Raw genomic sequence first — 25,154 nt, 5'->3', positions numbered from 1 at the left:
AACCAGACTTAACACAGTATTTGGATGCTGCCAGAGTTAAGCTTACTCCCGATGATGTAAGGCAAGGAGTGAGATTAAGCCCTGCCAAGGTCAAACTGGTCACTTCCATGAGAAAAGCCCTTGGTCCCCATGATTTATCTGCAGAGCAAGGCTCCATCTGGACAGTGATGGAAATTAAGGAGGCAGTTTTAGACCCCTGCACCGACCCCAAACGAAAATCACTTAGCAGCCAATGAGTGTCAGTGCTGTCACGGAGATCAAATGAGATAATGATATGAGGGGTCGCTTTTTCAACCAGAGGCCGGTGTTTACAATGTGCAGTTGTGTTACTTGTTAATCTTGTTCATGTGTTCCACCCCAGCGAGTCTCTTCCCTCGCCCTCAGCGATTAAGCTGTATGTGTTTATAAAGTGCCAAACAGCTCTGAGTTCCAGTCACGAGAGAAGTGGGGAGATGGGACGTCATTGCTCATTGCACCCCTCTGCCTCTTTCTTAGTCCCTTCTGAGAAAGAAGTAGCAAGCCAGAGTCCTTCCTGGAATAGGGCTGAGCTGGGATTCAAAGCTTAATCTTTCTTCCCTCTGCCACCTTCTTTTTGCCTGTCCAAACTGTCCCTTGTCTGTTTTCATTCTCTATTTGTGTATCTTACATACTTTCTTTATCTACCCTTAAGAGCTGTTGAATTAAAATAGAGTCTAAGTTTAAAAACATCATTGTGAGGCTGGAGAAGTGTCTCAGAGAGTAAGGATGCTTGCAGTCAAGTCTGAGACCTAAGTACTATTCCTGGGGCCCACATGGTTCAATGAGAGAACCAACTCCTGCGAATTGTCTTCTGATCTCCACACTCAGGTGCTTACACACACACACACACACACACACACACACACACACACCATCAGAAAGTTTGGGAGTCTTCCTAGCACTGATCCATGATTTTCTTTTGAAAATTTATTTCTATTTTTAAATTATGTGTACATGTGCATGTGAATGCAGGGCCTGCAGAGTCCAGAAGAGGATGCCAGGTATCCTGGAACTGGAGTTACAGACAGTTGTGAGACTCTGACTTGGGTGCTGGGAATAGAATTGGGATCTTCTTGAAGAGCAGCCAATCCCCTTAACTGTTGAGCCACCCCTCTAGCCTCTTGGGATCCTGGTCCATGAGTTTAATAAAAGGAGGAGCTAGGAAACCCCAGAGTGGCCACACTCAGAACTCATCTGGTGCCTATGCGACTCATAAGGGGCCGGCCACAAGCCCCCAGGGAACTTTTTTTTTTTTTGCAAAATGAACTGCCCCTACCTCTATTGTCATTCCATAGAGGTGACATTCTGGGGATGCTTTTGACCCCATAACAGAAGGGGAAAACAGCTTGGAACAAATTTTTCTTTCCAACGTGGAAGTAAGCTACTGATTATTTTTATGGCGTCTTGGAGCCCTTTTGCAGGGAAAGTCTTTGTGATCCGGATTGTCATTGTCTAATATTATTTCTGTGCTGTGATAAACAGCTTGGCCAAAAGCACCTTCAGGAGGAAAGGGTTCATTTCAGTTTATAGCTTGTAGGGAAGTCAGAGCACAGACTGAAGCAGATGCTGTGGAGGAATGCTGCTCACTGGCTTGCTATCACCCAGGATTACCTGCCCAGGGTGTCCCCATGCAACGAGGGCTGGGACCTTCCATAACAATCACTAATTAAGGAAATGCCCCCATAGGCTTGCCCACAGGCCATAAAATGGAGGCATTTTCTCAATTGAGGTTCCTTTTTTCTCAAATGACTCTAGCTTGTGTTAAGTGGACAAAAATCTGACCAAGACTGTGGTGTGGAGTGTGTGTGGGCGTGGAGGTTGGAGACTTTCTAGAGACAAAGGTTCGAGAACAGCCAGAAGGCATGCAGGTGGAGCTGTGGTTAAAACCAACCAGAAGTCCAGCCTCTGCCTGTTGTATGAAGTTAGCGGCTGGTTATGCTAAGCAAATGTTTTCCTTAATTGTGGCAATATGAGAAAAACAATGGAGGGCCCAGGGCTGCCGGGCCGGGGGCGTGTCCACTTCCCCCACCCCAAACATCTACGGAGAATGACAGCTAAAAATTAAAGCCAGGCTTGGCCTTCTCCGGGTCACGTGCCCTCGCCAGAACCGGCACCAATAGGAAGCGTTTCCCTCCTCCCCCGCCCCTGCCCGTCCCACTGCAGAGCTGGCTGGTGGCAGCACGAGTTTGCCCAGCGCAGCAAAGTGCAGTGCGCGCCCAGAGCACCCTGTCCGCGGTTCAGATTTTCCTGTTTCCTCTTCTCAGCTAGGGGGAGGGGGTGGAGAGGCCGCGCGTGAGTGTGGACGCGTGTGCGCGCGCGTGGAGTGCTGGAATGGGAGGGAACCCAGCTGGCTCCAAGTGTTTTGATGCGAGGCTGCCCTTCTGATTGTGTGGCATCCTTAGTCCCTACTTTCCAAGCCAGCGCGACCGCTCTGTGCCTTCAGGTACGTGTGGCTGTCGGACGGTCGCGTCCCGGTGGTTTTGGGCGTGGGGTTTGGTGACCAGAGGGTGAGGCTGCGAGTGGCCCGCTGTGGCTCCCGCCGCGTGGGTACGAACGTGGAGCCTAGACTCCTGGGCGGCTATCTCCGCGCCTGTCCTCGGGCTGTAGGGAGGCGGGTTGGTGTGGGGTCTGCGAAGGTGGTCCCGGTGCTCTGCGAGGTCGACTGAGCCGGCAGGTTACGGGGAGACAGGCACAGAGAGTGGCGGGACGGGGGAGCGGAAGCCTGCTGTGAGCCCGTGGGCACGCTCGTGGCTGGTGGCGGTAGGCACCTGGACATGCACCAGAGTGCCCACGGGTGTTCGTGCGTGTGCCGGGAAGGGGCTCGGGAAGGGCTCGGGGGCGTGGCGCGTGAGGGATGCTTAGGAACGCCATGTCCTCGTGCCCTGCCCCGCAGGAGCAGCTCGCAGGGAGCATCGCGTCCCCAGCGACGTTCCGGGCCCGGGCTCTGGGTTCCGAGCGCGCGACTCCGGAGGATTCGCGCCGCTCGTGGCCGTGCAGCGCGGCTCCGCGGGCTCACCTGGGTGCGGCCCCACCTGCCCGGCCCGAGGGGCGTGTCCGGGGCGTGCGTAGGGCGTGGCTATGCCGGCCAGGACGAGACCCGGCGCGGGCGGGCTGCGCCTCATTCCAAGGATTCCTCGCGCTCCCGAGCGTGCGCGCGTGTTGGAGAACCCTGAGAAGAGCGCGTTCCCGGGTCCGCGCGGCCCTGAGCGTGCCCCGCCTCCGCCCTCTGCGCCCCTGGCGGGGCCCGACCAGCCCGAGGCGCGCAAGCGGTGAGTGCCGGGAACCCTTGCTTAGGTCCAGCGACCTTAGGAGACCGGGTCCCGCCGCGGACAGAGAAGCGGCTGCTTGTGCTCGCGGGACGGTCCATCTCCGGCTGACCCGGGTCCCGGGCGCGCACACAGGCCCCGAAGCGAGTCACCCACTGGGTCCCTGTCTCGTCCCTGCCCGGGCGCTTCTGGCTGCGGGACCCGGCCCTTTCCTCACTCTTCCTGCCCCCTGCTCAAAACAGGGTTGCGCGCCCTTCCAGCACTGCTTGAGGCCTCCCCAGAAAGCTTCTGGCTTTGCCTTTTTTTGGGTTTTGTTTTGCTTTGCTCAAGAGTCTTGAATTCATCATACCGAGCCATTGAGGTCTTAGGCGAGGATGACAGGACTTGCTGGGGCGGCCTCGTCATTAGCGCTTTCCTGGCTTTGCATTCGTCGGTTTCAATGAGATGATTAAAAAGTCGGTTTCACTTTGATCGTTGGTCCCATTTGTCTGTTCCTTGTGTTTCCTCCTCTGGTTAATAAGAACCAGCAGCTTGGTGTGGGGGAGGTGGGCGGTCTTGGAGTGTTTATCAGAACCCGAACCCGCTATATATATATATATATATTTTTTTTTTTTTTTGAGACAGGATCTTTATAGTTCTGGCTGGTCTCGATTTGTGGATTAGGCTGGTCTCAAACCCAAAGAGATCCACCTGCTTCTGCCTAAAGGCGTAAATCGCCAGCTACTGAAGAGCTACTACTACCCTGGCTGTGGAGTTTGATCCTTTCCCCCTTAAACCCAAGAAAGTAGACGCCTGTTTTTTTCTTCTTGGAACAGGGTCAAAAAACAAAAAAAGGTCCATTTACGATTTAGGATTTGAAGGTCAGTTTTGCATAGCATTTTGGCATGCCAAACTTTACCTCCTCTTCAGTCTCTGCAGTCATTGTTCCCTGCAGCAGCTAATTAGGAGTCCGCGCATGCCCAGGAGGCCAACGGAGTGGGATGTATGGAGACCTCTGGGCTGGGCGGCTTAGAGTCCCGCAGAGTCGGAGCTTGTAGTGTCGTCCAGCAACATCTGGTTTCTCCTGCTCGCCCCTTAAATGATGAATTTATGGGTATTTTCCTCAGATGATTCTTACACACAATATAGTTTGTAAAGCCCCCTTCCTTCGGAAGGGTTATAGTTACGGTTACATTTGGCCGAGAAACTGTCTCTCTCCCCAGCTTTATTTGTGTTTTATTTATTTGCTTGGTTATTTATTTATTTATTTATTTATTTATTTATTTATTTATTTTGAGACAAGGGTTCCTCTGTGTAACCCTGGCTGTTCTGGAACTTGCTTTGTAGATCAGGCTGGCCTCGAACTCAGAGGTCCTCTTGCCCCTGCCTCCTGAGTGCGCCACCATTCCCTGAGAGCTTTATGTTTTAACTCTAGCAAAAGTTTCATTTCAGGACCATTTGCCTTGCTACCTGTGAGTGTTTAATACTTCTGGGCAATCTTCTTTTGCTTTCCATTTGAAAGAAAGAATGCGAACTAATTTTTGTATTGACCAAAACACATTATAATTAAGATAATTCTGCTACAAAGAACCAGGTCTGCATTCCAAAACTGTGAGTGTTGTAGTAAAAATAGCTTCAGCTCATTGTTTCTGGAGACTTGAGTTCGAATCCTGCCACTTACTTGTTCCATCCCAGATACATCTAAATAGTTTTTTAATTAAAATTTTTAAAGATTCATTTTATGTGTTTGGATGTTTTACCTGCATATATGTCTGTGTACTTCTGCCTGCAGTGCTCGGGAGGCTAGAAGATGACTTCATATCTCCTAGAACTGGGTTACAGATGTTTGTGAGCCACTGTGTGAGTGCTAGGGACTGAATCAGGACCTCTGCAAGAGTAGCCAGTGCTCTTAAGCTCTGAGTCATTTCTCCAATGCATTTAATTTTCTTCTGTGAGTGATTGACATGCTATTCCAGTATACTGGAGAGTTTGAAGAATCCCAGGAGAATAACGTACTTACAGCAGATCTGGAGTCAGGTTTGGGAAAGCCTCTGAAGAGACGAGAGCCTTTCATAGACCTGGTCCTTAGTGCTGCTTCCCCAGCTGACTTTGCAGTGACTCCAAGGTTTCAATACTTCTTGCGGACATAGCTCTGAGAGTAAAACTTCCACCTTTAAATATTCTGTAATGGAAAGTTCCAGTCCTTCTGGAGTCAGCTTTGTTACCCACCTCTGGTGACTGCCCAGTCAACCCCACAGCAAAGTCTTTGTGTCTCTTAAGGTTATGTCTGTAGATTACCTGCACAATCAAAAAAAAAAAAACAAAACAAAAACAAAAACAAAAAAACCAGGAGACGAGGATGGTCAGGTAGATGAAGTCTTCAGTGAAGAAGCATTAGGACCTGAGTTCAGATCCCCAGTACCCATTTAGAAGCTGGGCATAGGGGCTAGAGAGTTAAGAACACTGGCTGCTAGATGATGGAATGCCCTTTTTTTTGGCTTCTGAGGGTCTAACCAAAAGATGGGGTTCAGCCAGGCAGTGGTGCATATGTTGAATCTCAGTCCTCGGGAGGCAGAGTTCAAGGCCATCCTGGTCACAGAGTGAGTTCCAGAACAGGCTCCAAAGCTACACCGAGAAATCCTGTGTGTGTGTGTGTGTGTGTGTGTGTGTGTGTGTGTGTGAGGGTGGGGATGGGGGATTCTATTTTCAGTGAGAGACTCTGTCTCCAAAGCAAATTCAATTCAGAGACAGGAAGACACCCAACATGAAAAGTTTTCTTGGCACTTTGATGATTTTATAAATCAAACTTGTCAGTTGGAAAGTTCTGATAACAAAAGGCAAACACCTGGGAAATGTAAGAGAATTTAGGATGCTGGTGATTTTCAGTGTCAGGCATTTTATTGCCTGAGATAAGGTGCTGGAGATAGGAGAAACCGTAGAAGGAGAAAAGTGTGTGTAAGAACTTTCTGAGGCTTGGTTTAGTAGAACACATCTGTCATCCCAGCATGTGCCAGAGAACTGTCCCCAGGGCTGCATGTCAAGCTCCAGGCAACCTGGGTAAAGGAGACCCTATCTTAAAAAACAAAACAATTGCCACCTCCAGTGGTGGGGTATGTTAGCCAAGGGTCATTCATGCTTCTAGGGGAACCTTTCTAGAGTACAGACTACCGGTTGGAGTTTGATAGGAGACTGGGTGAATTAAGGTGAATGGTGCCAGCTGGTTGGCAGGGATTTGTCTACCTAAAGAACAAATAGCAATGACAAGAAGCTTGGGCAGGGTTGCCAGATCTGGAAGGCACATACTGCCAAGTCAGGAAAGTAAGGAAGTGTTGACATCAGGGGTAGGAGAAAGGAAATCTATGTGGGATAAAGTTTAATGGTTCTTTGGCAAAGGAGGGAAATCTTTCAGAACTCCTTTGTGTGTCTTATGCTAACGAGATATAGTCAATTGCCATTATCCACATTTGCACATTTCTCTACTCACGTTTGTGACTGCCTCTTGAAGCAGAGCTTACACTGTGTGAGGTGGAGGTTGGTCAGGTTTGAGTCTCTCCACTCACACTTCCCCAATGACGCATCAACAGGATGATGATGCTCAGGCTTGTTTTAGTGCTCAACTGTGTGAGCATGCTGTGTTTCGGTGTGTCGTTGGGAGGCAGGGGCTGATGTAAGTACCGTGTTTTCTTTTCTCCATAGTTTTCATGGGTGACCTGTTTCAAACAGCCTTCAAGAGTGATGGTGAAGGTGCTTCAGGTCCTTCAGCTAGGAAGACTGTGGTGTGTCTTGTATGGAAGATGAGGTTCTGGGATGCAGAGCTGGGAACTGTGAATTCCATGTTAATGAATCTACAGATATTCAGTAAGATGTGTTTAAACAGAAACACACTTGAAACAACGCTGTGTATTAGTCAGTCAGCCAAATGTGTTGAGAGGCAGAACATTTTTTTGTTTGCTTTTATTTATTTGTATGTATGTGTGTATTTATTTGTATGTATCAAATGTGTACGGGGGTTCACTGAGGCTAGAAGAGGGTGCTAGAGCCTGTGGAACCACCATATGGGTATTGTGAACTGAACCAGGTTCTCTATGAGAGAGCATGCAGTCCTATTAATCACCGCCAAGCCATCTCTCTAGCTCCCAACTCATGAAGGTTTTATAGGACTTAATTACAGTAAGTTAAGAGAACTAACTGCAGTTACTAATAGCCATGACCAGTGTGCCTCATGATACAGTATATCCTGATTTAGAAGACTTACCTAGGAGCTGGGCAGGGTGGCACACTCATGTAATCCCACAACTTGGGAAGCAGAGGCAGGTGGATCTCTGTGAGTTTGAGGCCAGTCTGGTCTACAGAGAAAGTTCCAGGGCAGTGCCAGGGCTGCTACACAGAGAAACCTGTCTTGGGTGTGTGTGGGGAGGGTGTAGGGGAGTGTGGGGAGACACACAAAACAAAAAAGACTTATCTAGGTTTTTGACAGGCTGGGAGCTAAGGCCAGAAGAGGGCGTGGGATCCCCTGGAGCTGGAGTTACAGGTGATTGTGAGTCATCCAGTTCACTTTTATGCAGCTGACAACTGCGGTGAAAAATGCTGAGAATTTGTAGGTTGTTAAAAAAAAAAAAAAAAAAAAAAAAAAGTCAATTCTTAAGCCTTTAGACACAGTAGGTCAGTGTGTGCCTGTCACATGGTTTACTCTCCATGGGTTCTGCGAGAGAGATGAATGAACTTGAGCCAGCAGAAAGAATGTAGGCCGGCACCAGACAGCCTTGCCACAAGGGTCACACAGTGTGCTGTGATTTTGGCTTTGTAGCTCTGAGCCTGTGTAGATGGCCTCGCTTGGCTCACAGTCTACTTTGAAGTCTATGCATTTGTACTGTGGAGGCTGAGAACGAACTGTGTTGCATGTAGTTCAGTGTAGAGTGGTTTCCTTAATGTGCTCAAGGCTGTGAATTCTATTCTTAGCACTGTGAAAAAGCACAGATTTTTTTTTTTTCCTGGTGCTAACGGCATTGTAGTGACTGAGGTTGTTAGCCGCTGCATGGTAGCACTGTCTACTAGTTGGGGTTGTCAGGGTCAGTGAGAAGTCATCTGTCCCTTTATGTGGGGTCGAGGAGGGCTGCAGAGTCACTTGGGCCACTGTACCATGAGAAAACATTAACACGGTTAAACATGCATTCCTTTAGGATTCTGGCCCAGAACAGTGCTCTGTTGTTTTGTTCAAGCCCACTGAAGTCTTCTCTGGCTGGGCAGTAGGAGGTAGAGACAAACCATGGCTAGAGATGAAATGGTAGGTGCCTGCTACCTCTTTCTGAAATCCAGTGTGCCCAGATTGAAGAGTAGGAGGATGAGTCATTCTAGAGGAGACTTGTTTCCTGCAGAGGTGTCACAGAAGGGACCTGAAGCCCTTGCAGGTAGGGGACACACTTGGAGCAGCTCGGCCACATTCTAGGACTATTTGGACCATAGACACCAGTACTGGCTCTTGCTGTGTAGCTTATTGTGGAGGGTAACAGATACCTGGAAGATCCCTAATTAGGATTTTAAGTATACATGTATGTTTTTAGTTCATAGGTCATGTAGGGATATTAACTGTATTTCAGACATCTGCCCTGATAGATTTTCAGACATGATGGTGTACAGATATGAGGAGGTAAGCTGGCCAAGTCCTTGGCATCCCTGGTGCTTCAAAGGATAGCTGTGTGGGTCAGTTGCCCATTTTTGAACATGCCCAGGGATGGAAAGCTGGGGTATCAAAGGCTCTACTATGGATGTTCTTTAGTGGTACTCCTGAGGAAAGAGCAGTTATTTTTGTGTTTGTCTGTTTTGTTGTTCGGGTTTCTCTGTGTATAGCTTTGGAGCCTGTTCTGTAACTCTTTGTAGACTAGGCTGGCCTTGAACTCACAGAGATCGGTCTGCCTCTTCCTTCTTCCTGAGTGCTGGGATTAAAGGCGTGTGCCACCACTGCCTGTCGAAAAGAATATGTGCACATTCATGTGTACATACATGGTCACCACACACAACACACACATACTTTTAAAAAATAGTAAAAGCAGAAAGGAGTGGATGAGGAGAGATCGGCTTGTGGGTACCAAGTTACAGAGAAGAAGATATTCTGGTGTCCTGAAAGCTGAGATTAAAGGCAAGTGCCACCATGCCTAGCATCATTATCTTTAGAGGGTTGTATTAGTTACTGCCCTGTTGCTGTGATAACATATGGACCGGAGCAACTGGGGGAAGAAAGACATGGTGTGGGAGCTGGAAGCTGGCTGATCACATTTTATCCACAAACAGGAAGCAGGAAGAACTGTAAGTGAGGTAAGGCTGCAGGCCCTCAAAGTACACTCCACAATGACCAACTGGCCACGCTTTATCTCCCAAAGGTTCCATAATCTTCCCCAAACAGCACTACAACCAGGGACCAAATGTTCAAGTACATAAGCCTATTGGGAAGTGTGTGTGTGTGTGTGTGTGTGTGTGTGTGTGTGTGTGTGTGTGTGTACATGCGTGCACGCGGGCACGTGCACAAGTATGTATGCGCACAGCCCATACTCATTTTTTTAAAGTTATTTTTATTTTATGCTCAGTTGGTGTTTTGCCTGCATGCATGTCTATGGCAGAGTATTGTAAACCCTGGAAGCAGAATTATGGACAAGTGTGAGCTGCTGGGAATTGAACTCAGGACCTGTGGAAGAGCAGCAGCCAGTGCTCTTAAACACAGTGTCATCTCTCCAGCCCCTGAGTATGCACATTTCTTGTTCAAAATACCTCAGGGACAAGGGACCTGGGGAGAAGGTACATGGCTGGCCACTTCATTGGCATCGTTAGCAAAGCCTAGCACACAATAGCCTTTCTGTGAATAAATTAGTTTACTGATACTAGTGCCCTGCCTGTATTTGACGTGACAGATGGTAAAACAGGAGAAGGAAAATAAGGAACACAAATGGAACATATTTTTTAGCAAGAAGAACAGAGAGGGCTGGTCTGAGACGTGGCTGTGAATAGGGAGGACGTGTACTACCGTGTACTACAAGAAGCTGGATCCTCACGGAGCTGCAGTTGTCTGTGTTCTCTAGATTTGGTTGACAGTTTGGCCTGTGTGGTAGGGTTTCTATTGCTGGGATGAAACACCATGACTGAAAAGCAAGTTGGGAAGGAAAGGGTTTATTCAGCTTACACTTGTACATTGCTGTTCATCATCAAAGGAAGTCAGGACAGGAACTCAAACAGGACAGGAACATGGATGCAGGAGCTGATGCAGAGGCCATGGGTGGGGGTGGGGGGTGAGGGTTCGTGGGGGGGTGAGGGTGTGTGTGGGGGGGTGGATGTTGGGTTGGTACAGCTCACTGGCTTGCTCGGCCTGCTTTCTTGTAGAACCCAGGACCACTAGCCCATAGGCAGCACCACCCACTATGGGCTGGACCCTCCTCCATTGATTACTAATTGAGAAAATGCTGTACATCTGGATCTCATGGAGGCACTTCCTCAGCTGAAGCTCCTTCCTTTCTGATGACTCTAGCTGTGGCAAGTTGACACAAAACCAGCCAGTACAGCCCATGTCTTGATTTCAGCTTCCTGCTTAACCACAGTGTGGGCTGCTGTGAGTATAAGCTGCTCCCAGACAGGCAGCTCACCTTTTGTTTTCTGTGCTGTCCGGTCTGATACTGGAAAAAAGAGAAGAGGTCCGGTGAAGCCTTCTAAGCTCTTGATGGCCAAGAAGGCTGCAGTCCTGACAGTACTCACACTCTGGCTTGTGTGTGGTTGTTTCTTACGGAGGAGGGTGAGCTCCTGACAGGGCAGTGGTTTGGACTGCTGATGGAGCAGGGCCTGCAGGAATTTGGGGGTACTTAACCATGTGCAGCTGGAAGTTAGGGACAGTTCCTGACATGTGGCCAAGTAATACTGTGTCAGGAACTTCAGGCAGCCTGACTGTAACTTCTGCTATCTCCATCTCTTCCAGTGGTCATGCTGGCTGAAGAAGGTTGTTCTAGGCCGGCAAACTATGTGGAAGACAGATGTAGTCACTAGTGCTCTATGGGCAGAGCCTGACAGCTCTGTACCTTCCATCATAGAACTCTCCTGGAAAACTTCCATGACACACATCTTGCATTCTAGTCCTTCCCTTGGGAAAAAAAAAAACCAAGTATCTGACATAATTTTGTTCCCATGGCAGGCACTGTTGTCCCCTTGTTGGCTGAATGGGCACAGATACCTATTTATTTTGGTTTGGAAGGACAAAATGACTTTTGGGTTTGTAGCTGAGCTGCATGGTAGCACTGAGTGCTCCCACGTTTTAATAATAAATAGCTTTGGAGTTGGAGACGTCTTCCTTCCTCACAGCGAGCTGAATGGGGACGAGATACTCTTAGGAAAGCAGCGAGGCTGGCAGAGAGAATATATGAGCATTGCTCCCCAGGGCCCATACATGTGTGTTTTGGTTCTCTTCGTGAGTTTATGCTTGCATTTGACAGTAGCCATGAAGAAAGACTGTAGGTCTACGAGGAGAGGCTTGATTCACAGAGGTGTGCTCTGTCTCTCTCACTTCAATATTAGTCCAGGAGTCAGCATGTCAAACAATCTCATATTTGGTTATTGTTATACTATAGTGTAAGAGCAGAAGAAGACAGCATTTAGATTGCCTTGTTAGTTTTTGAGACTCCTGCAGTCTCAACTTGATTGGGTTTTGAGAATGGAGATGAGCCAGGTGCCACTCCCCTCATGAAGATGTTGAACTGTCCTCCAGGATGCACCTCCTCTGCCCTAATTCCTCCCCTCTGTCAGGGCTTAGCCTCAACTGCCATCTTCAGGGTAGACCAACCTGTGAAAAGTAGTGGCTGATACTTGGTCTGTTGTCATTTTTCTCTCCTTTTCTTAATCATAGGAAGTGTTCTCATTTTGTTTTTACTGAGTACTGGGGACTGAGCCTTGCTCCCCTGCTGACCTACAAACCCAGTCCTCATCATCAGTAGGAACATATATTGTCTTCTACAATTAATATACTTGCACATGTATTGACATTTTATTTCCTTTTGGTTCTTGTTTTGGGGTAGGTTCTCATGTAACTCAGGTTGACCTTGAGCTCTCTTAAATTATCTCCATGTATGTGTAGTTGTGGATATGGTGCACATGAGTGCAGATGTCCACAAAGGCCAGAGGTGTTGAATCTCCAGAGTCTGGTTACAGGTGTTTGTGAGCTGTTCAGAGTGGGTGATGGGAACCAAACTCAGGTTCTCTGCAAACAAATGGAGTACAAACTATTAACCTTCGAGGCATCTCTACAGCCCCTGAACTCTCTCAACCTTTTTCTTTCCTTGGCCTCCTTGGTGCTGGGATGACAAGTATAGACTCCCTTGGAGAGCAAATCTTTCAAAAGCCCAATCCTTGTTTGTTCTTATTGTATATCGGGTTCCCACAGATGTCCTTCTATTAAGGACATCTCAACTGCTTTCTCCATCAGCCTTTCAGAATCCACCTTAGTCTCTACAGGGCTTGGCTCATGAGATGGTTTGGAATTTCACACAGCTGTTTGTAATCCACCATCACCTAGGCGATCTTTTGGAGTTGCTTCAGGTTAGCAGGGTGGCTGCTGGAGGTGGGGTGGGGACTGGCATGCAGCCCTCTGTCTCTTGCAGAGGGTCCAGCAGCAGAGTGATAGCACAAACAAGAAATCTATTGCTCACTATAGTTTCCTTCCAGAGTCTCCAAGTGAATTCACCATAGACAAACTTTGTTTTGTTTTCTGGGCCAGCAAGATGGCTCAGCAGGTAAAGGCACTTGCTACCAAACCTGAAGACCTGAGTTCTATTCCTAGGACCTATTCCCAGGAAGGGGAGAACCAACTGTGAGCTGCCTTCTGGCCTCCACATATATGCCATTGTGAGCACTGGGGTAGGGGGTGGAGGAGATTAATAAATGTGAGCAGCCATGTAGGTCCTGGGAATCAAACCTGGGTCCTCTGCAAGAGCAGCAAGTGCTCTTAACTACTGAGTCATCTCAAAAACAGTGTTTTGGAAACCTATCCCTGTAGCTTGAGTTCTTGGAGAGTCGTGTGCCACACAGACCACAAGCTCTTTAGTCTTGGTCCAGTCCCCTTCCTGTGACACCAAGTACATACTCTACATGTATCAAGTAAGTCATACTGCAGGACCAAGGATCAATGCCTCCTTGGAGGTCTGAAGTATTTCCATTAGGAAGGAAAGAAAGCCCAGCTGGCACACCGAGTGACTTTCATAGTAGATAGTAGTATATTGACTAATACTGAATAAATAATGCTGGGTAGATAGTAGTAAATATTGACTAATACTGAATAAATAATGCTGGGTGTTTTAAAAAAGTGGAGTTTCCAGCTTTCCCTTCTGAATTAATAGTGTGTGGTCCTGTGATAACTGAATGTGTTTGTTTATTTGGTGAGGTTGTTTAAATCAAAAAGGGAAACTGGTCAGAACCAGCCTCGACTTTTAAGGATTTCTTCTCCCTTTAAACCTCTGCCACCTCTGCTTTTCAGTGGAAGTCAGTATCAATAAAAGCATGGCAGTCTGGGCTGGGGTAAGTTCTGCAAGCTTGGGGTTCGTTGCACGGGACGGCAGAACAAACAGGATCATAAAACACAGTGGTACAAAAATCAGCACTAGTGGTCATAGGGCATGTGCACCAGCAAGATCCCTCTTGGACTCAAAAGGCGCTTTAACTCTCCCAGAGGTTCAGTGTTTCAGGCACACACCACAGATTTGAAGCTGCAGCTTTCTGGCTGTCCTGAAACCCTTGCTGCTGCTCATTGACTCCTAGCTAAGAAGGCAAAGGAACAGAATGGTCCAATTGTAGTTGTTTCTGTAAAGACTCATAAATGGCAGCGATCGTCACCACCAAATTCTCAGACTGGTGGCAATGCCATGTTCACAGACAGCCTTTGTTCCCCAGACTAATTTTTATGGGGTGTGTCCATACAGGCTTGCTATGAACCAGCATAGACAATTATAAACACCAGGACATGGGCGTGAACGTTCTTGGTATCTCTCCTTAGAGCTCCTTACAGGCTTCCTGGGCTTGGCAACTTAGCCCCAACTTCCTGCTATCTCAACAAGTGGAAGGAACTTCACTCTAGAAGAGCTATTTGTGGCTGATGGAGGAGTTACTTTGTGAACTACTAAAATTACTTTCAATTTTCTTTTTGTTGCTGGGCTTGAACCCAGGGCCTTGTGTGTAACAAGCATTTCAAGCTGTGACCCCAGTATGCTGTTAGCTACCAGAATTCTAGGTCAGTCTTGCTACTAGTTCTATTTATATAGTTTTTTTTTTTTTTTTCATCTGTAGGCTCACCTAGGAATGGAGACACCATTGGATGTATTATCCAGGGCAGCCTCTCTGGTGCATGCTGACGATGAAAAACGTGAGTCAAGTCATCTGTATTTAGTGCCTCCTGTGCCAAGTTAAAACTACCTGCCTTTCTACCTGGTTTTATGACCGTGTGTTGGTAATTTTAGTTGTTTTTCCAAAAAGATAGCTGTATTTTCTTCATTCTTATTTCCAAAACCCATGGAATGGTTTATTTATTTGTATTTGTTGTAGTCTGGAAGATGGAAGTCAGGACCTTGTGCATTGCCAGGCAGGTGCCTCACCTCCAAGCCTCATTCCAGAACATTTGTTTCAGGTGCTACTTTGGTTGCTAGGACTTGTGTAGTGAGATATCTACTCTGCCCGCACCTGTTGCACTGACCACGCCCATCAGGGGGTGTGGGGACAGGTGCAGGTGTGACCTGGGGTGGGGGACACACACAGAAGGCTACAATGGACAGAAGGTAGACTTCTTCACCTTTGATGACTCCAGTTGGCTCAGGAATAGGCTGGTGGGCTTCTGTAATCCTCCATGTTCTCCCCCACAAGGTTGCAGCTTCTCAGGATTTGGTTTTGCAAAGAAGAGGGGGAAATTGCAAAGATGTCTGTAGTCATTATTAACACGTAGACCCTTCTTTTTGTGTGTGGTCTTAGGCCATGACCCAGGGAGCCTCACATGCGAGGCACACACTCTGTTGCTAAGTTGCAGTCAGGCCCTGGCAACATCAGCAGATGATTTCCTTCTGGTCTTGTTCTGCTTGCCAACATCAGGTTTAAACGATTCAAGGCATATAGGCATTGCATCTTCTGCGTGGACCCACTCCAGTAGTCGTTTATCTTATGTGAGTGCCTGAGAGTTCACAGGCACGTTGACCTTGATGCCTGACGGCTTCCACTAGATTTCTTAGACTTATCTGGACCAGCCCAGCCCGACTCAGCTTACTATGCCCTAGATTAGTTCTATTTTGGCTTTTGTTAGAAATTGCTGTTGCACTTTACAGGCAGTAAACATTCTCTCCAACACTTTTAGAAAGTCTGTATGTGTGTATAATCTGATTTGGGTGTCTCATTACGAACACAGAACTGTTTCTTGAGATCAGCTTCTCAGTACATCTTGGTGACCCAAATGAGTCTCTCTGCTTTTCTTCAGCTCCCAGAGAACTGAGAACTTGGGGCATTTTGGAGGGTATGATTGTTCTAGCATTTGGGAGCCAGTGGAAGGTCTTGTGGTACCTGATAGCTTTAAGGTTTCATGAGGTCATCCAGCAGAGAATAAAGGCAATATCTGAAGACACCAGCGAAAGTGAATGAAGAAAGGGAGGTTTTGTGGTAACATAATAGCAGCTTATCTGGGCATCCTAGAAGGAATAAATTTACCCAAAATAATCATTCCCACTCATGAGACTTTGATCAATTCCATGAGCAACCAGGACACAGCTGGAATGTACTCAGTGGAAAGACAACTGGAACCTGCCATTCTTGTTCCCTTTGTCTGGGAGAGTCTCTCCTTTTGGGGGTTGTTCATGCTGAGGTTGGGGTAACCTCAACTTTTTTCAACAATTTACTCATTTAGTTGTTTAAAAATAGTGACACCTGCCTTCTTCAAAGGTGATCAAAATAGGGGTACCAGAACCTGACATAAAATAATAATACCTCTGTGTCTTTATATTTGTTTGTGTGGATATTTGTATATGTGTGGGTATGGGTGTGGCACACATGTGAAGGGCAGAGGATGACTTTATGGCATCATTGCTCCCCTTCTGAGGATTGAGCAAGATTCGTCAGGCTTGGTGACAAGTGTCTTTTCCCACTGTATTAGTTACCTTCCTAGCGCTGTGATGAAACACCATGACTGAAGTAACTTATAGAAGAATTAGTTTGGGCTTACGTTTCCAGAGGGTTAGAGTCCATAATGGCAGGTACAGCCTGGCAGCAGACTGCAGGGCGTGGCAGCCGGAATAGGGGGCTGAGAGCTCATATGTTGAACCACAGTTAAGAAGCAGAGTGTATTAACTTGAAATAGGCTAAATACTGAATCCCTCCAGCAAGGCCATACCTCCTAAACCTCCCCAAACAGAGCCATGACCTGGGGTCCAAGTATTCAGATGCCATGGGAGACATTTCTCATTCAAACCACTACACCAAACACCCGTCCTGTGGGCTCCTACTTTGGGGTGTTTTATATCATGCCTCATCTTACTATGATGTTTACAAAACACTTTTGATATTTTTTCTTATATATTCTAGAGTATGAGATTTTGTAGCTGCTTTGCCTGCTTTGGTTGAAATCTTTTGGGTAGCTTTTTTCTGAGAAGTCTGCACCTATGTTCTGGGGTACATCTTCCTCTCAGAGTACCTCTCTCGATTAAGCCTTATGCTTAGGCATGTATTAAAGTATTTTAATACACACATTTCCACTCTAAAAACAGATTCTGTTTTGGTAGTTGTTATTGATGGTATTGAGACTGGCCTTAAGTGATCCTTATGGCTCAGCCTCCCAGGTGGCAGATGTGTGCTATTCTGCCTACTTAACTCAAAAATTTTAAAAAGTATGGCTTCTTCTCCTCCTCCTTCTTCTCCTTTTTCTTCTTCTTCTTTTGTTAAGATTTATTTTTTTCATATAACTGTATACATGTGTGCAATGTGAGTGAGTCCTGCTTGGGTGCAGGTGGCCAGAGGCAAGAAGTGGGCGTCAGAACCCCTGAAGCTGGAGTAACAGGCAGTTGTGAGTTGTCTGATGTGAGTCCTGGCAACTGACCTCTGGGCCTCTGGGAGAGCAGCAAGTGCTCTTAATGACTGAGCCATCTTGCTAGCCCCTGGGGAAAAAGCTTCAGTTTAGAGCTTTGTGTGGAGGGTTACATGTGAAGGACAGCGAGGGAGTGTACAGAGTAAGGTTTTTCCTTCCACCACTGGTCTTGTCCCACCGCCATGCCAGCCCCAATTAACACACCGAGACTCTGTATTAGATATAATACTGTTGGCCAGGTACTAGTTTCATATCGGCTAGCTCTGTCTTAAGTATTAACCCATTTCTGTTAATCTAAGTATTTCCACGTGGTTTCATCTTACCAGGGAATGGGGTCTGCGTCTGGTCTCCCCTGTCTCTCCATGCTGACTCCTCCTTACTACTTCCTCGAATCCTCCTTTTCTCCTGGTCCCGTCTATCTTGCTTTCCTATTGGCCAACAGTGCTTTATTCATTAACCAGTATGAGAAACATATTTACAGAATGACATCTCCCATCAAGGGAGGATGCAGCATTTCACAGCTGTTTCACACCTGCCCTGCTGACTCCTTTGGTGAAGGCCCTCAAAAGGCAACTGGCTGAAGCATAACTGACCATAGACCTTCCTAATAAGGCATTCTGAGAAGTTTAGGCTTTCCTTTGTAAGAGATCAGCACCCAGCTGTGTGGAACATTTTCCTCTTTCTAGGTTGATATTTGTTTTGCCTATAAAGAAAAGAAGCGCAGAGGTTGAGTCCACAGGCCTTTAATTCCAGCACTCGGGAGGCAGAGGCAGGTGAATCTCTGTGAGTTAGAGGCCAGCCTGGTCTACATGTGAGCTCCAGGACAGCCATAGTTACATATTAAGACCCTGCTTCAAACAAACAAACAAACAAACAAACAAACAAACAGGAGAAAATAACAGACTATGCCCAGTGAAAGTACACTCACATTATTTTCTCAGTGTGAGAGATTATGGCAACTTGTTTTGGACCCCACATTAAACCAGCCCGTGCAGAGATAGTGCTTTCCCCTCATTAACTTTCCTTTCCTCATCATCTAAAGTTATGACTTATGAACAGTTTGAAGATGGTACCTAGTGCCAAAGCAGTTTGTACCATGCTTGACCTTGCATGGATCTGATCCCTGGAAAACTCTGGAGAGAGCCTCACACTGACTTTACAGTGCCGTTCTGGTAAGGCCCATTGTGAGGAAGGTAATGTTCATGGGAGTGGACTGAGACTCACAGTCTGAGCCACCTCTGCTTTGAGGTAAACTCTTCCTTTTATGTGCTAGGAGGATTGACTAGCATATGAACTGTGGAAATGCAACTAACTGGGATCCTTGGCCCAGCAGAAGTGGACCTGAACAGATGACCAGGAGGTTGTTTCTGTCATGATGTAGTATAGGAGAATTGTATAAAGGTACACCCTAGAGCCCAAACACTTTCTCCATGAAATGAGGTGGGCAAATTGATCAGGAAGCCCCTGTCTGGAAAGTGGCCAGTTGCTTTACTGTCTGTGACTCTATAGTTTATAGATTCCTGTTTCATTAACTTGTACTTAAGAAAAGGATTGTTTTGAACAGTCCCTTGTAATGACAGACCTGGATCCTGAGAGTCTGTGTGAGGGCCAGTTCCCCTCTGCCTTGTCCCAAGCATAAGCAGGCATTTAAACATTTATTGACAGTAAAATAGCCACTGCAGTGGCTTCTCTCTGAGGAATTGATTTATTTAACACCAACGAAGCAGACTTATCATGATCATTGTTGTTGAAATGCACAGATTCTGAGCCCCATCCCCACTATTGTATTTAATAGCACACTGTAGTTCAGAAATCGTTTTCTCTTGCTTCTTACAGTCAGAGCTAATCTTGGAAATACTAGAAAATTAGGCTTGTAGAAGTGGATACCTAATTCAAGATTAAAACAAACAAACTAACAAAAATCCCACCCAACATGAAAAACTGCAGAGCTCTTCACGATTGGGTGTCACAGGGTGTGGAGGAGTCCTTTCTTGGTCTCTTATTTAGGTCCTCCCTCCCTTCCTCTCCTCTCCCCTCCCCCTCTCCCCTTCCCTCCCCCTCTCCCCTCCCCTCCCTTCCCCTCCCCTCTCCTCTTCTCTCCTCTCCTCTCCTCTCCTCACAGAGTTTCCTCTGTGTAGCTTTGGAGCCTGTCCTGGAACTCAAGAGATCCGCCTCCCTCTGCCTCCTGAGTGCTGGGATTAAAGGTGTGCTCCAACAATGCCAGGCTCCTTTTGCTTGGGATAAGGTAGTGTTCTGAGTTTGCTTAAGTTGCTTTCTGTGTGTGGGCAGTTACCCTAATCAAATTTGCATCCCAGGCTAGGCATTTAATCAGAAGGGCTTCTCTCCAGAGGCAGCTATTTAAAATCTGCTGTTTTTATAGTTTCATATCAGATCAGATTAGCATAATGAGTGTTAGAAATGGATCTGTGCTGTGGAAAAATAAAGTGGCTTGTTAATTAGCATAATGGATGTAGAAAATAGCATTGAATAGCTCTTCAGACACTTAAGGCTGGGTTATGTTTCCCTTAGATGAGTATTTCTCAGCCTTTTGGAAACCCATGTTTTTCTTTACTACACATAAAAAAAAAGTTACAGTCTATTTTCATGTCATTTGCAATTCAAATTAAAATATCAGAGCCAAGAATCCATGGAATAAGGCTTTAAAAAAAAAAAGCACTTATTTTATTTGTATGAGTGTTTTGCCTGCTTGTAGTGAGGATACCAAGTGCATACCTGGTGCCCCACAAAGGTGGAAAGGGTCCCCTAGAATTGGAATAACAAATGGCTATGAGTCACCACGTGGGTGCTTGGAACTGAACCTGGGTCCTCTGGAAGAGCAGCCAGTGCAATAACCACTGAGCCATCTCACCCCCACCCCCAGTGAAGGACTTTTTGCTGCTTGCTGCCTGCTTTCCTTCTCCTGGTCCTTCTCTGCTTTGTGAGGATCCTCTGCCTTAATCAGATCTGATAGAGCATCCCTGGCACTCTGCTGTCTTTGTTTGGTCCCTTCTCCCCCAGCCTTGGCTTGTCAGTGTCCCCCCTGCTGAGCAGAGAGTGCCCAGGACCATCTCCACTTTTAAATCACCCATGAGTTCTGGTAGCAGGGTGACAGAGGCATGGGGTAGGCTGGTCTTGTAGAGAGGCAGTTGACCTCAGCTGGTCCAAGAACCCTCTCTGCCTGTGTCTCAGTTACAGCTCTAGAGAGCTCTGGTGGTAGGGATATTTACACAATGGCAAGTGCCTGGGACTTAATTTCCTTTCCCTTTGTAGGGACTTTTATTTCGTTTGTTTGTTTGTTTGTTTTTTATTTATTTCATTTGCCAGCACACACTGGCTCTAGCCCATTGCTTTTCCATTTGTTGTGGTCTAGTATTGTCAAATTTTATAATTGTTGAGGAAAAACTGCTTCCATGCAAATGTTTTTAATGCAAAGTTTATGCTGATTTCACAAATTTTAGGATTTTGTGAGTTCTTCAGTCAGCCAGCTTCTCTAGTTACAGAAGATTTTTGTAGGTTTTTCCCCTTATTTTGAAGTGCAAGGGATCAACCTAGGACTTCACAGGTGACTCGTATGCAACCACTGAGCAGATTTCTTTTTACAGCCCCCTCTTTTCCTTCCTTCCTTCCTTCCTTCCTTCCTTCCTTCCTTCCTCCCTCCCTCCCTCCCTCCCTCCCTCTCCCTCCTTCCCTTCCTTTCTCTCTCTTTCTTTGTTTTGTTTTTTTGTTTGTTTGTTTGTTTTTTTTGTGACCGGTTTCTCTGAATTGTTTTGGAGCCTGTCCTGGAACTTGCTCTGTAGACCAGGCTGGCCTCGAACTCACAGAGATCTGCCTGCCTCTGCCTCCCAAGTGCTGGGATTAAAGGCATGTGCCACCAATGCCCCCTTTTATTTATTTATTTATTTATTTATTTATTTATTTATTTATTGAGACAGGCTTTCACTGTATAGCCCTGGATGGCCTGGAAACCTTTATGTTGACCAGGCTGGCTTTGAACTCACAAATCTACTCATCTCTGCCCAAACTTACTGCATCTTCATTGCTTCTGGGTGTGAGTAAGTGATGGTAGCAGACTTTCTTTTGGGGTGGGGACAGGGCTTCCCTGTAACCCCGAGGTTCTAATTCCTGAGCCACACAGTGCAGAAGAAAGGAACATAAATACAAAGGAGCCTCCCTTCTGTAGACAGAGCTCACACCCCCTTCCCTGTACCTTTCCCTCAGGTGAAGGGGACCCACACAGGGACTTACATTTCACTCAGCTGTGTGAGCACTGTTTGGGAGCCTCCCTGGTGAGCAGCTGCAGGTCATTGCAAACTCAGGCTTTAATCCCTTCTGGCTCTGTAGACCAGCTGGCTTCAAATTCAAGAGATCACCTGCCTCTTCCTCCTGAGCACACCACTGCCTGGCTTTTCCGTAGCAGATCTTCAAGCACAGAGGGAAGGTGGTCTGTGTCTGGATCCCTCTCATAGCTTTGTCATTATCTCCATGAAGAAAGTCATTAAAAAGTTTAACACTTGTGTATTTTTGTGTGTGTCTGTGTATGTAAATGTGTATGGGTGTATGTATGGAGGTCAGGACAGCTGGCTGGGGTGGGATCTCCCCTTCCACGTGGGTTCTGGGGGATTGAACTCGGGCTGTCAGACTTACTGGCTTGGCAGTAAATACCTTTACCCACTGAGCAATCTTGCTTCACTTTTTTTTTAATTTTTTTTTTTTTTTGAGAATTTGCATACATGACTACATGTTTTGTGGTAGAGAGCTCACAGTGGCCCGTTTCAGGCCTGGACTTTCCGGGCTGCTGGAAGTCATCGAGAAAAACAGCAGGCAGAGACGAAAGCACAGCATCCACATCCATGAGAATTCAGGGTTTAAAATGTGACTACATTTCATAAAGTAAGTTCTTACCCCTTGTGTAGCTCATCCTCGTGAGTGCATGGATTTCAGGAATTTGATTTTTGCTGTGTGCATATCTTTCCCTTCCATTCAGGTTTTTTGTTTGTTTGTTTGTTTGTTTTTTGTTTTGCTAAAAGGCCAAATAAAGCTGCATCCCTTCCAGTCTTTTATTTATTTATTTACTTTTAAGAGATGAATGTCATGGGCTTACAACTGAGCATTTGATCCGTGGGTGTAATGTGTAGCAATATTCTGTTCTCGTTCATGCTCTCAGAGAAATTGAATTAGGTCTGAACAGTCAAGCCAGTGCATCCTTCTTGGGTTTAGATTTATTGCAGCTGCCATTTTATTGAATCTAACTCTGGATCCCTTGTAAATGAAATGAATAAATCTTTGCCTTTCCAATTGGATAAAATGCTCATGTTTGCTTGGAAGGGACCAGGCCCTCATCTAGTCCCCTGCTTTGGAAGCCATGACAGGCTGCAGAAAAGACCCAGCAAGATGTAGGCCTCTGACTCAGCAGCATGTGCTGGGCTTCTGACCTTTCCCCACCTTGTCCCAAGTCACTAGGAATCCAGATACCCTCCTGTGGCAAGGGACCAATCAGAAGTTAGATGGTAGGCTCTGGATGTGCATTCCAGGCAACTGTGGCTACAGAGTATAGCCTCTGGCATAGCAATCATTCCTGACCAATCAGCTCAGGACAGCTCTCCTAAGCCCAGAAGTGCACCAATCCTGATACTGTTGAGGACCCCCCCCACACACACACACTCCCCTTGCTCTACCCCAGTAAATTCCCTGCCCCACAATCCCTCCAGGTCCTTCTTGCTCCATTGCCATGTTGAACGGATGGAGGACCCGAGGTAATACAGTTAACTCGTTAATTAATAAAAGATTCTTTGCTATTGTGTCATATCTGGTCTCTTGGTGATTTTGGGGTTCAAAATTTGGGCACTCTGCTTTTCTTATCAAAACTTATACAGTGTTTCTTCCTTACTTTGTTAAGATATTGCTTAAATGTTTCTTGTTTCAGAGAACTCATTAATTAGACTAGTCTGTTCTTTTAGAAATAAATTGAATACAAGATTAATGTATTATTTGTGTGTGTGTGTGTTTGTCTTGAGTGTAATGCTCAGAGGCCAGAAGTAGGCATTCCCCTGGAGCTGGAGCCATAGGTCAGCCATCATGATCTACTTGACATGGGGGTTGAGAACTGAATTTGGGTCCTCTGCAAGATCAGTATATGTGCTTTAAACTGCTGAGCCTTCTCTCTAACCCTTGTGCTCCAGTTTTTGAGATAAAGTCTTGTAATACAGACCAGGCTGGCCTTCAGTGCTCCCTGCCTCGGCCTGGCAGGCTGTACATCCACATTAGACTTTGTAGTTGATAACTTGTTTTTCTGGCAAAGGCTCTTGTATGTTGCCCAGGCTGACTTTGAACTCCTCACAACACTGTCCTCCCTGCTCAACTGCTGAGATTACAGGCACACACCACTGCACCCAGCTCATCTTGACCTTTAGAGTAAATTCCATTGAGCAGGAAAGCTGTGACCTGGGGCCTGTTTATCTCTTGAATAGAACAATTTGAATTAGAAAAGAATATCTTCTTAGGAATTCTAGAGGACAAACAAGTCTCTAGGTGTCCCTTGTCAAAAGTCCTTTAGGATAACAAACAACAGATCATTATTAAAAACAAAACGACAGCAATAGCATCAAACAGTGGTGGAAAGTTAGGAAAGGGGCTTCTTCCTGGAGAGGGGAGGTAAGTGGGTTCGATGGACAAAAACAACACACACACACACACACACACCTCTACCTTGAAGCACATGCTAAGGAGAGGGGATTAAAGCCTGAGTTTGCAATGACACACACACACACACACACACACACACACACACACACACACACACACACACACACCTCTACCTTGAAGCACATGCTAAGGAGAGGGGATTAAAGCCTGAGTTTGCAATGACCTGCAGCTGCTCACACACACACACACCTCTACCTTGAAGCACATGCTAAGGAGAGGGGATTAAAGCCTGAGTTTGCAATGACCTGCAGCTGCTCACCAGGAAGGCTCCCAAACAGTGCTCACACAGCTGAGTGAAATGTAAGTCCCTGTGTGGGTCCCCTTCACCTGAGGGAAAGGTACAGGGAAGTGGGTGTGAGCTCTGTCTACAGAAAGCAAACTGCTATGTTCCCTTCCTTTGTGCTGTGTGGCTCAGGAGTTAGAACCCAGGGCCTGTGCCTGCTGGACTAGCACTCTACTCTGCTAATCCACCCTTTGACTATCTCTGTCCTCCCAGCTTTTTTTTAGATGGGGTCTTGCTATGAGCCCTGGCTGGCCTGGAACTTTTTATGTAGACCAGGCTGTTCTTGAACTCCATACACCGCTCCCTTCATTAAAAACCTAGTCTGGTTCTTAGGACTGCACTGACTGGGATGAAGATGATGAACATTCTAAAATCATGTATTAAAGCATTTTCTTTCCTTCCTAGTACAGATGAAAAGTAGGATGTTTTGAAGAATTGATACCTGGGTCATAGTTTTTACTGGATGAATGAAAGCCTCGAGCCCTGTTCTTGAGCAGTACACTCAGGGCTATACATTCATTGTTCAGCTGCTCAATTAGGTTGTAAAGCTGTTTGGTGCACACCTTTAATCCCAGCACTAGGGAGACAGAGGCAAGTGACAATGTGAGTTTAAGTTTAGTGTGGTCTACATAGCCTGCAGGCCAGCCAGGGCTACATAGTGAGACCTTGTCTCAAAAACAAACAGAAAATAATAAAACAAGCAAACAAGCAAAAAGACCCTAAAATAGCAACAACAAAAATGTATGTGTTTGTGGTATGGCACTGATTCTGCCACAAAAGTATAATAATAAAACATTGGTTCTAGCTGTAATAATGTGAGTGGTAAGAATAGAGG

At 46.4% G+C, this 25,154-nt stretch overlaps 1 protein-coding gene across 2 annotated transcripts in view; it reads left to right on the top strand.

The window, feature by feature from the left end:
- Window positions 1–2,297: 2,297 nt before the first annotated feature.
- Vgll4 (vestigial like family member 4) overlaps window positions 2,298–25,154 on the top strand; it is a 101,934-nt gene continuing 79,077 nt past the window's right edge. The window contains exons 1-2 of one of the 2 annotated variants that reach the window (XM_051203766.1): window positions 2,298–2,461; window positions 14,568–14,643. In XM_051203766.1, the coding sequence (XP_051059723.1) occupies window positions 2,384–2,461; window positions 14,568–14,643 (154 nt within the window). In that variant the 5' untranslated portion in view covers window positions 2,298–2,383. Of the gene's footprint in view, window positions 2,462–3,096; window positions 3,288–14,567; window positions 14,644–25,154 lie in introns of those variants that run through there. The other variant, XM_051203769.1, reaches the window with a different exon arrangement.

Source organism: Phodopus roborovskii, unplaced genomic scaffold (genome assembly GCF_943737965.1).
Source record: "Phodopus roborovskii unplaced genomic scaffold, PHOROB, whole genome shotgun sequence".
NCBI lineage: Eukaryota > Metazoa > Chordata > Mammalia > Rodentia > Cricetidae > Phodopus > Phodopus roborovskii.
The sequence above is the reverse complement of the archived record's forward strand: the minus strand, read 5'-3'. Positions and strand labels throughout refer to the sequence as shown.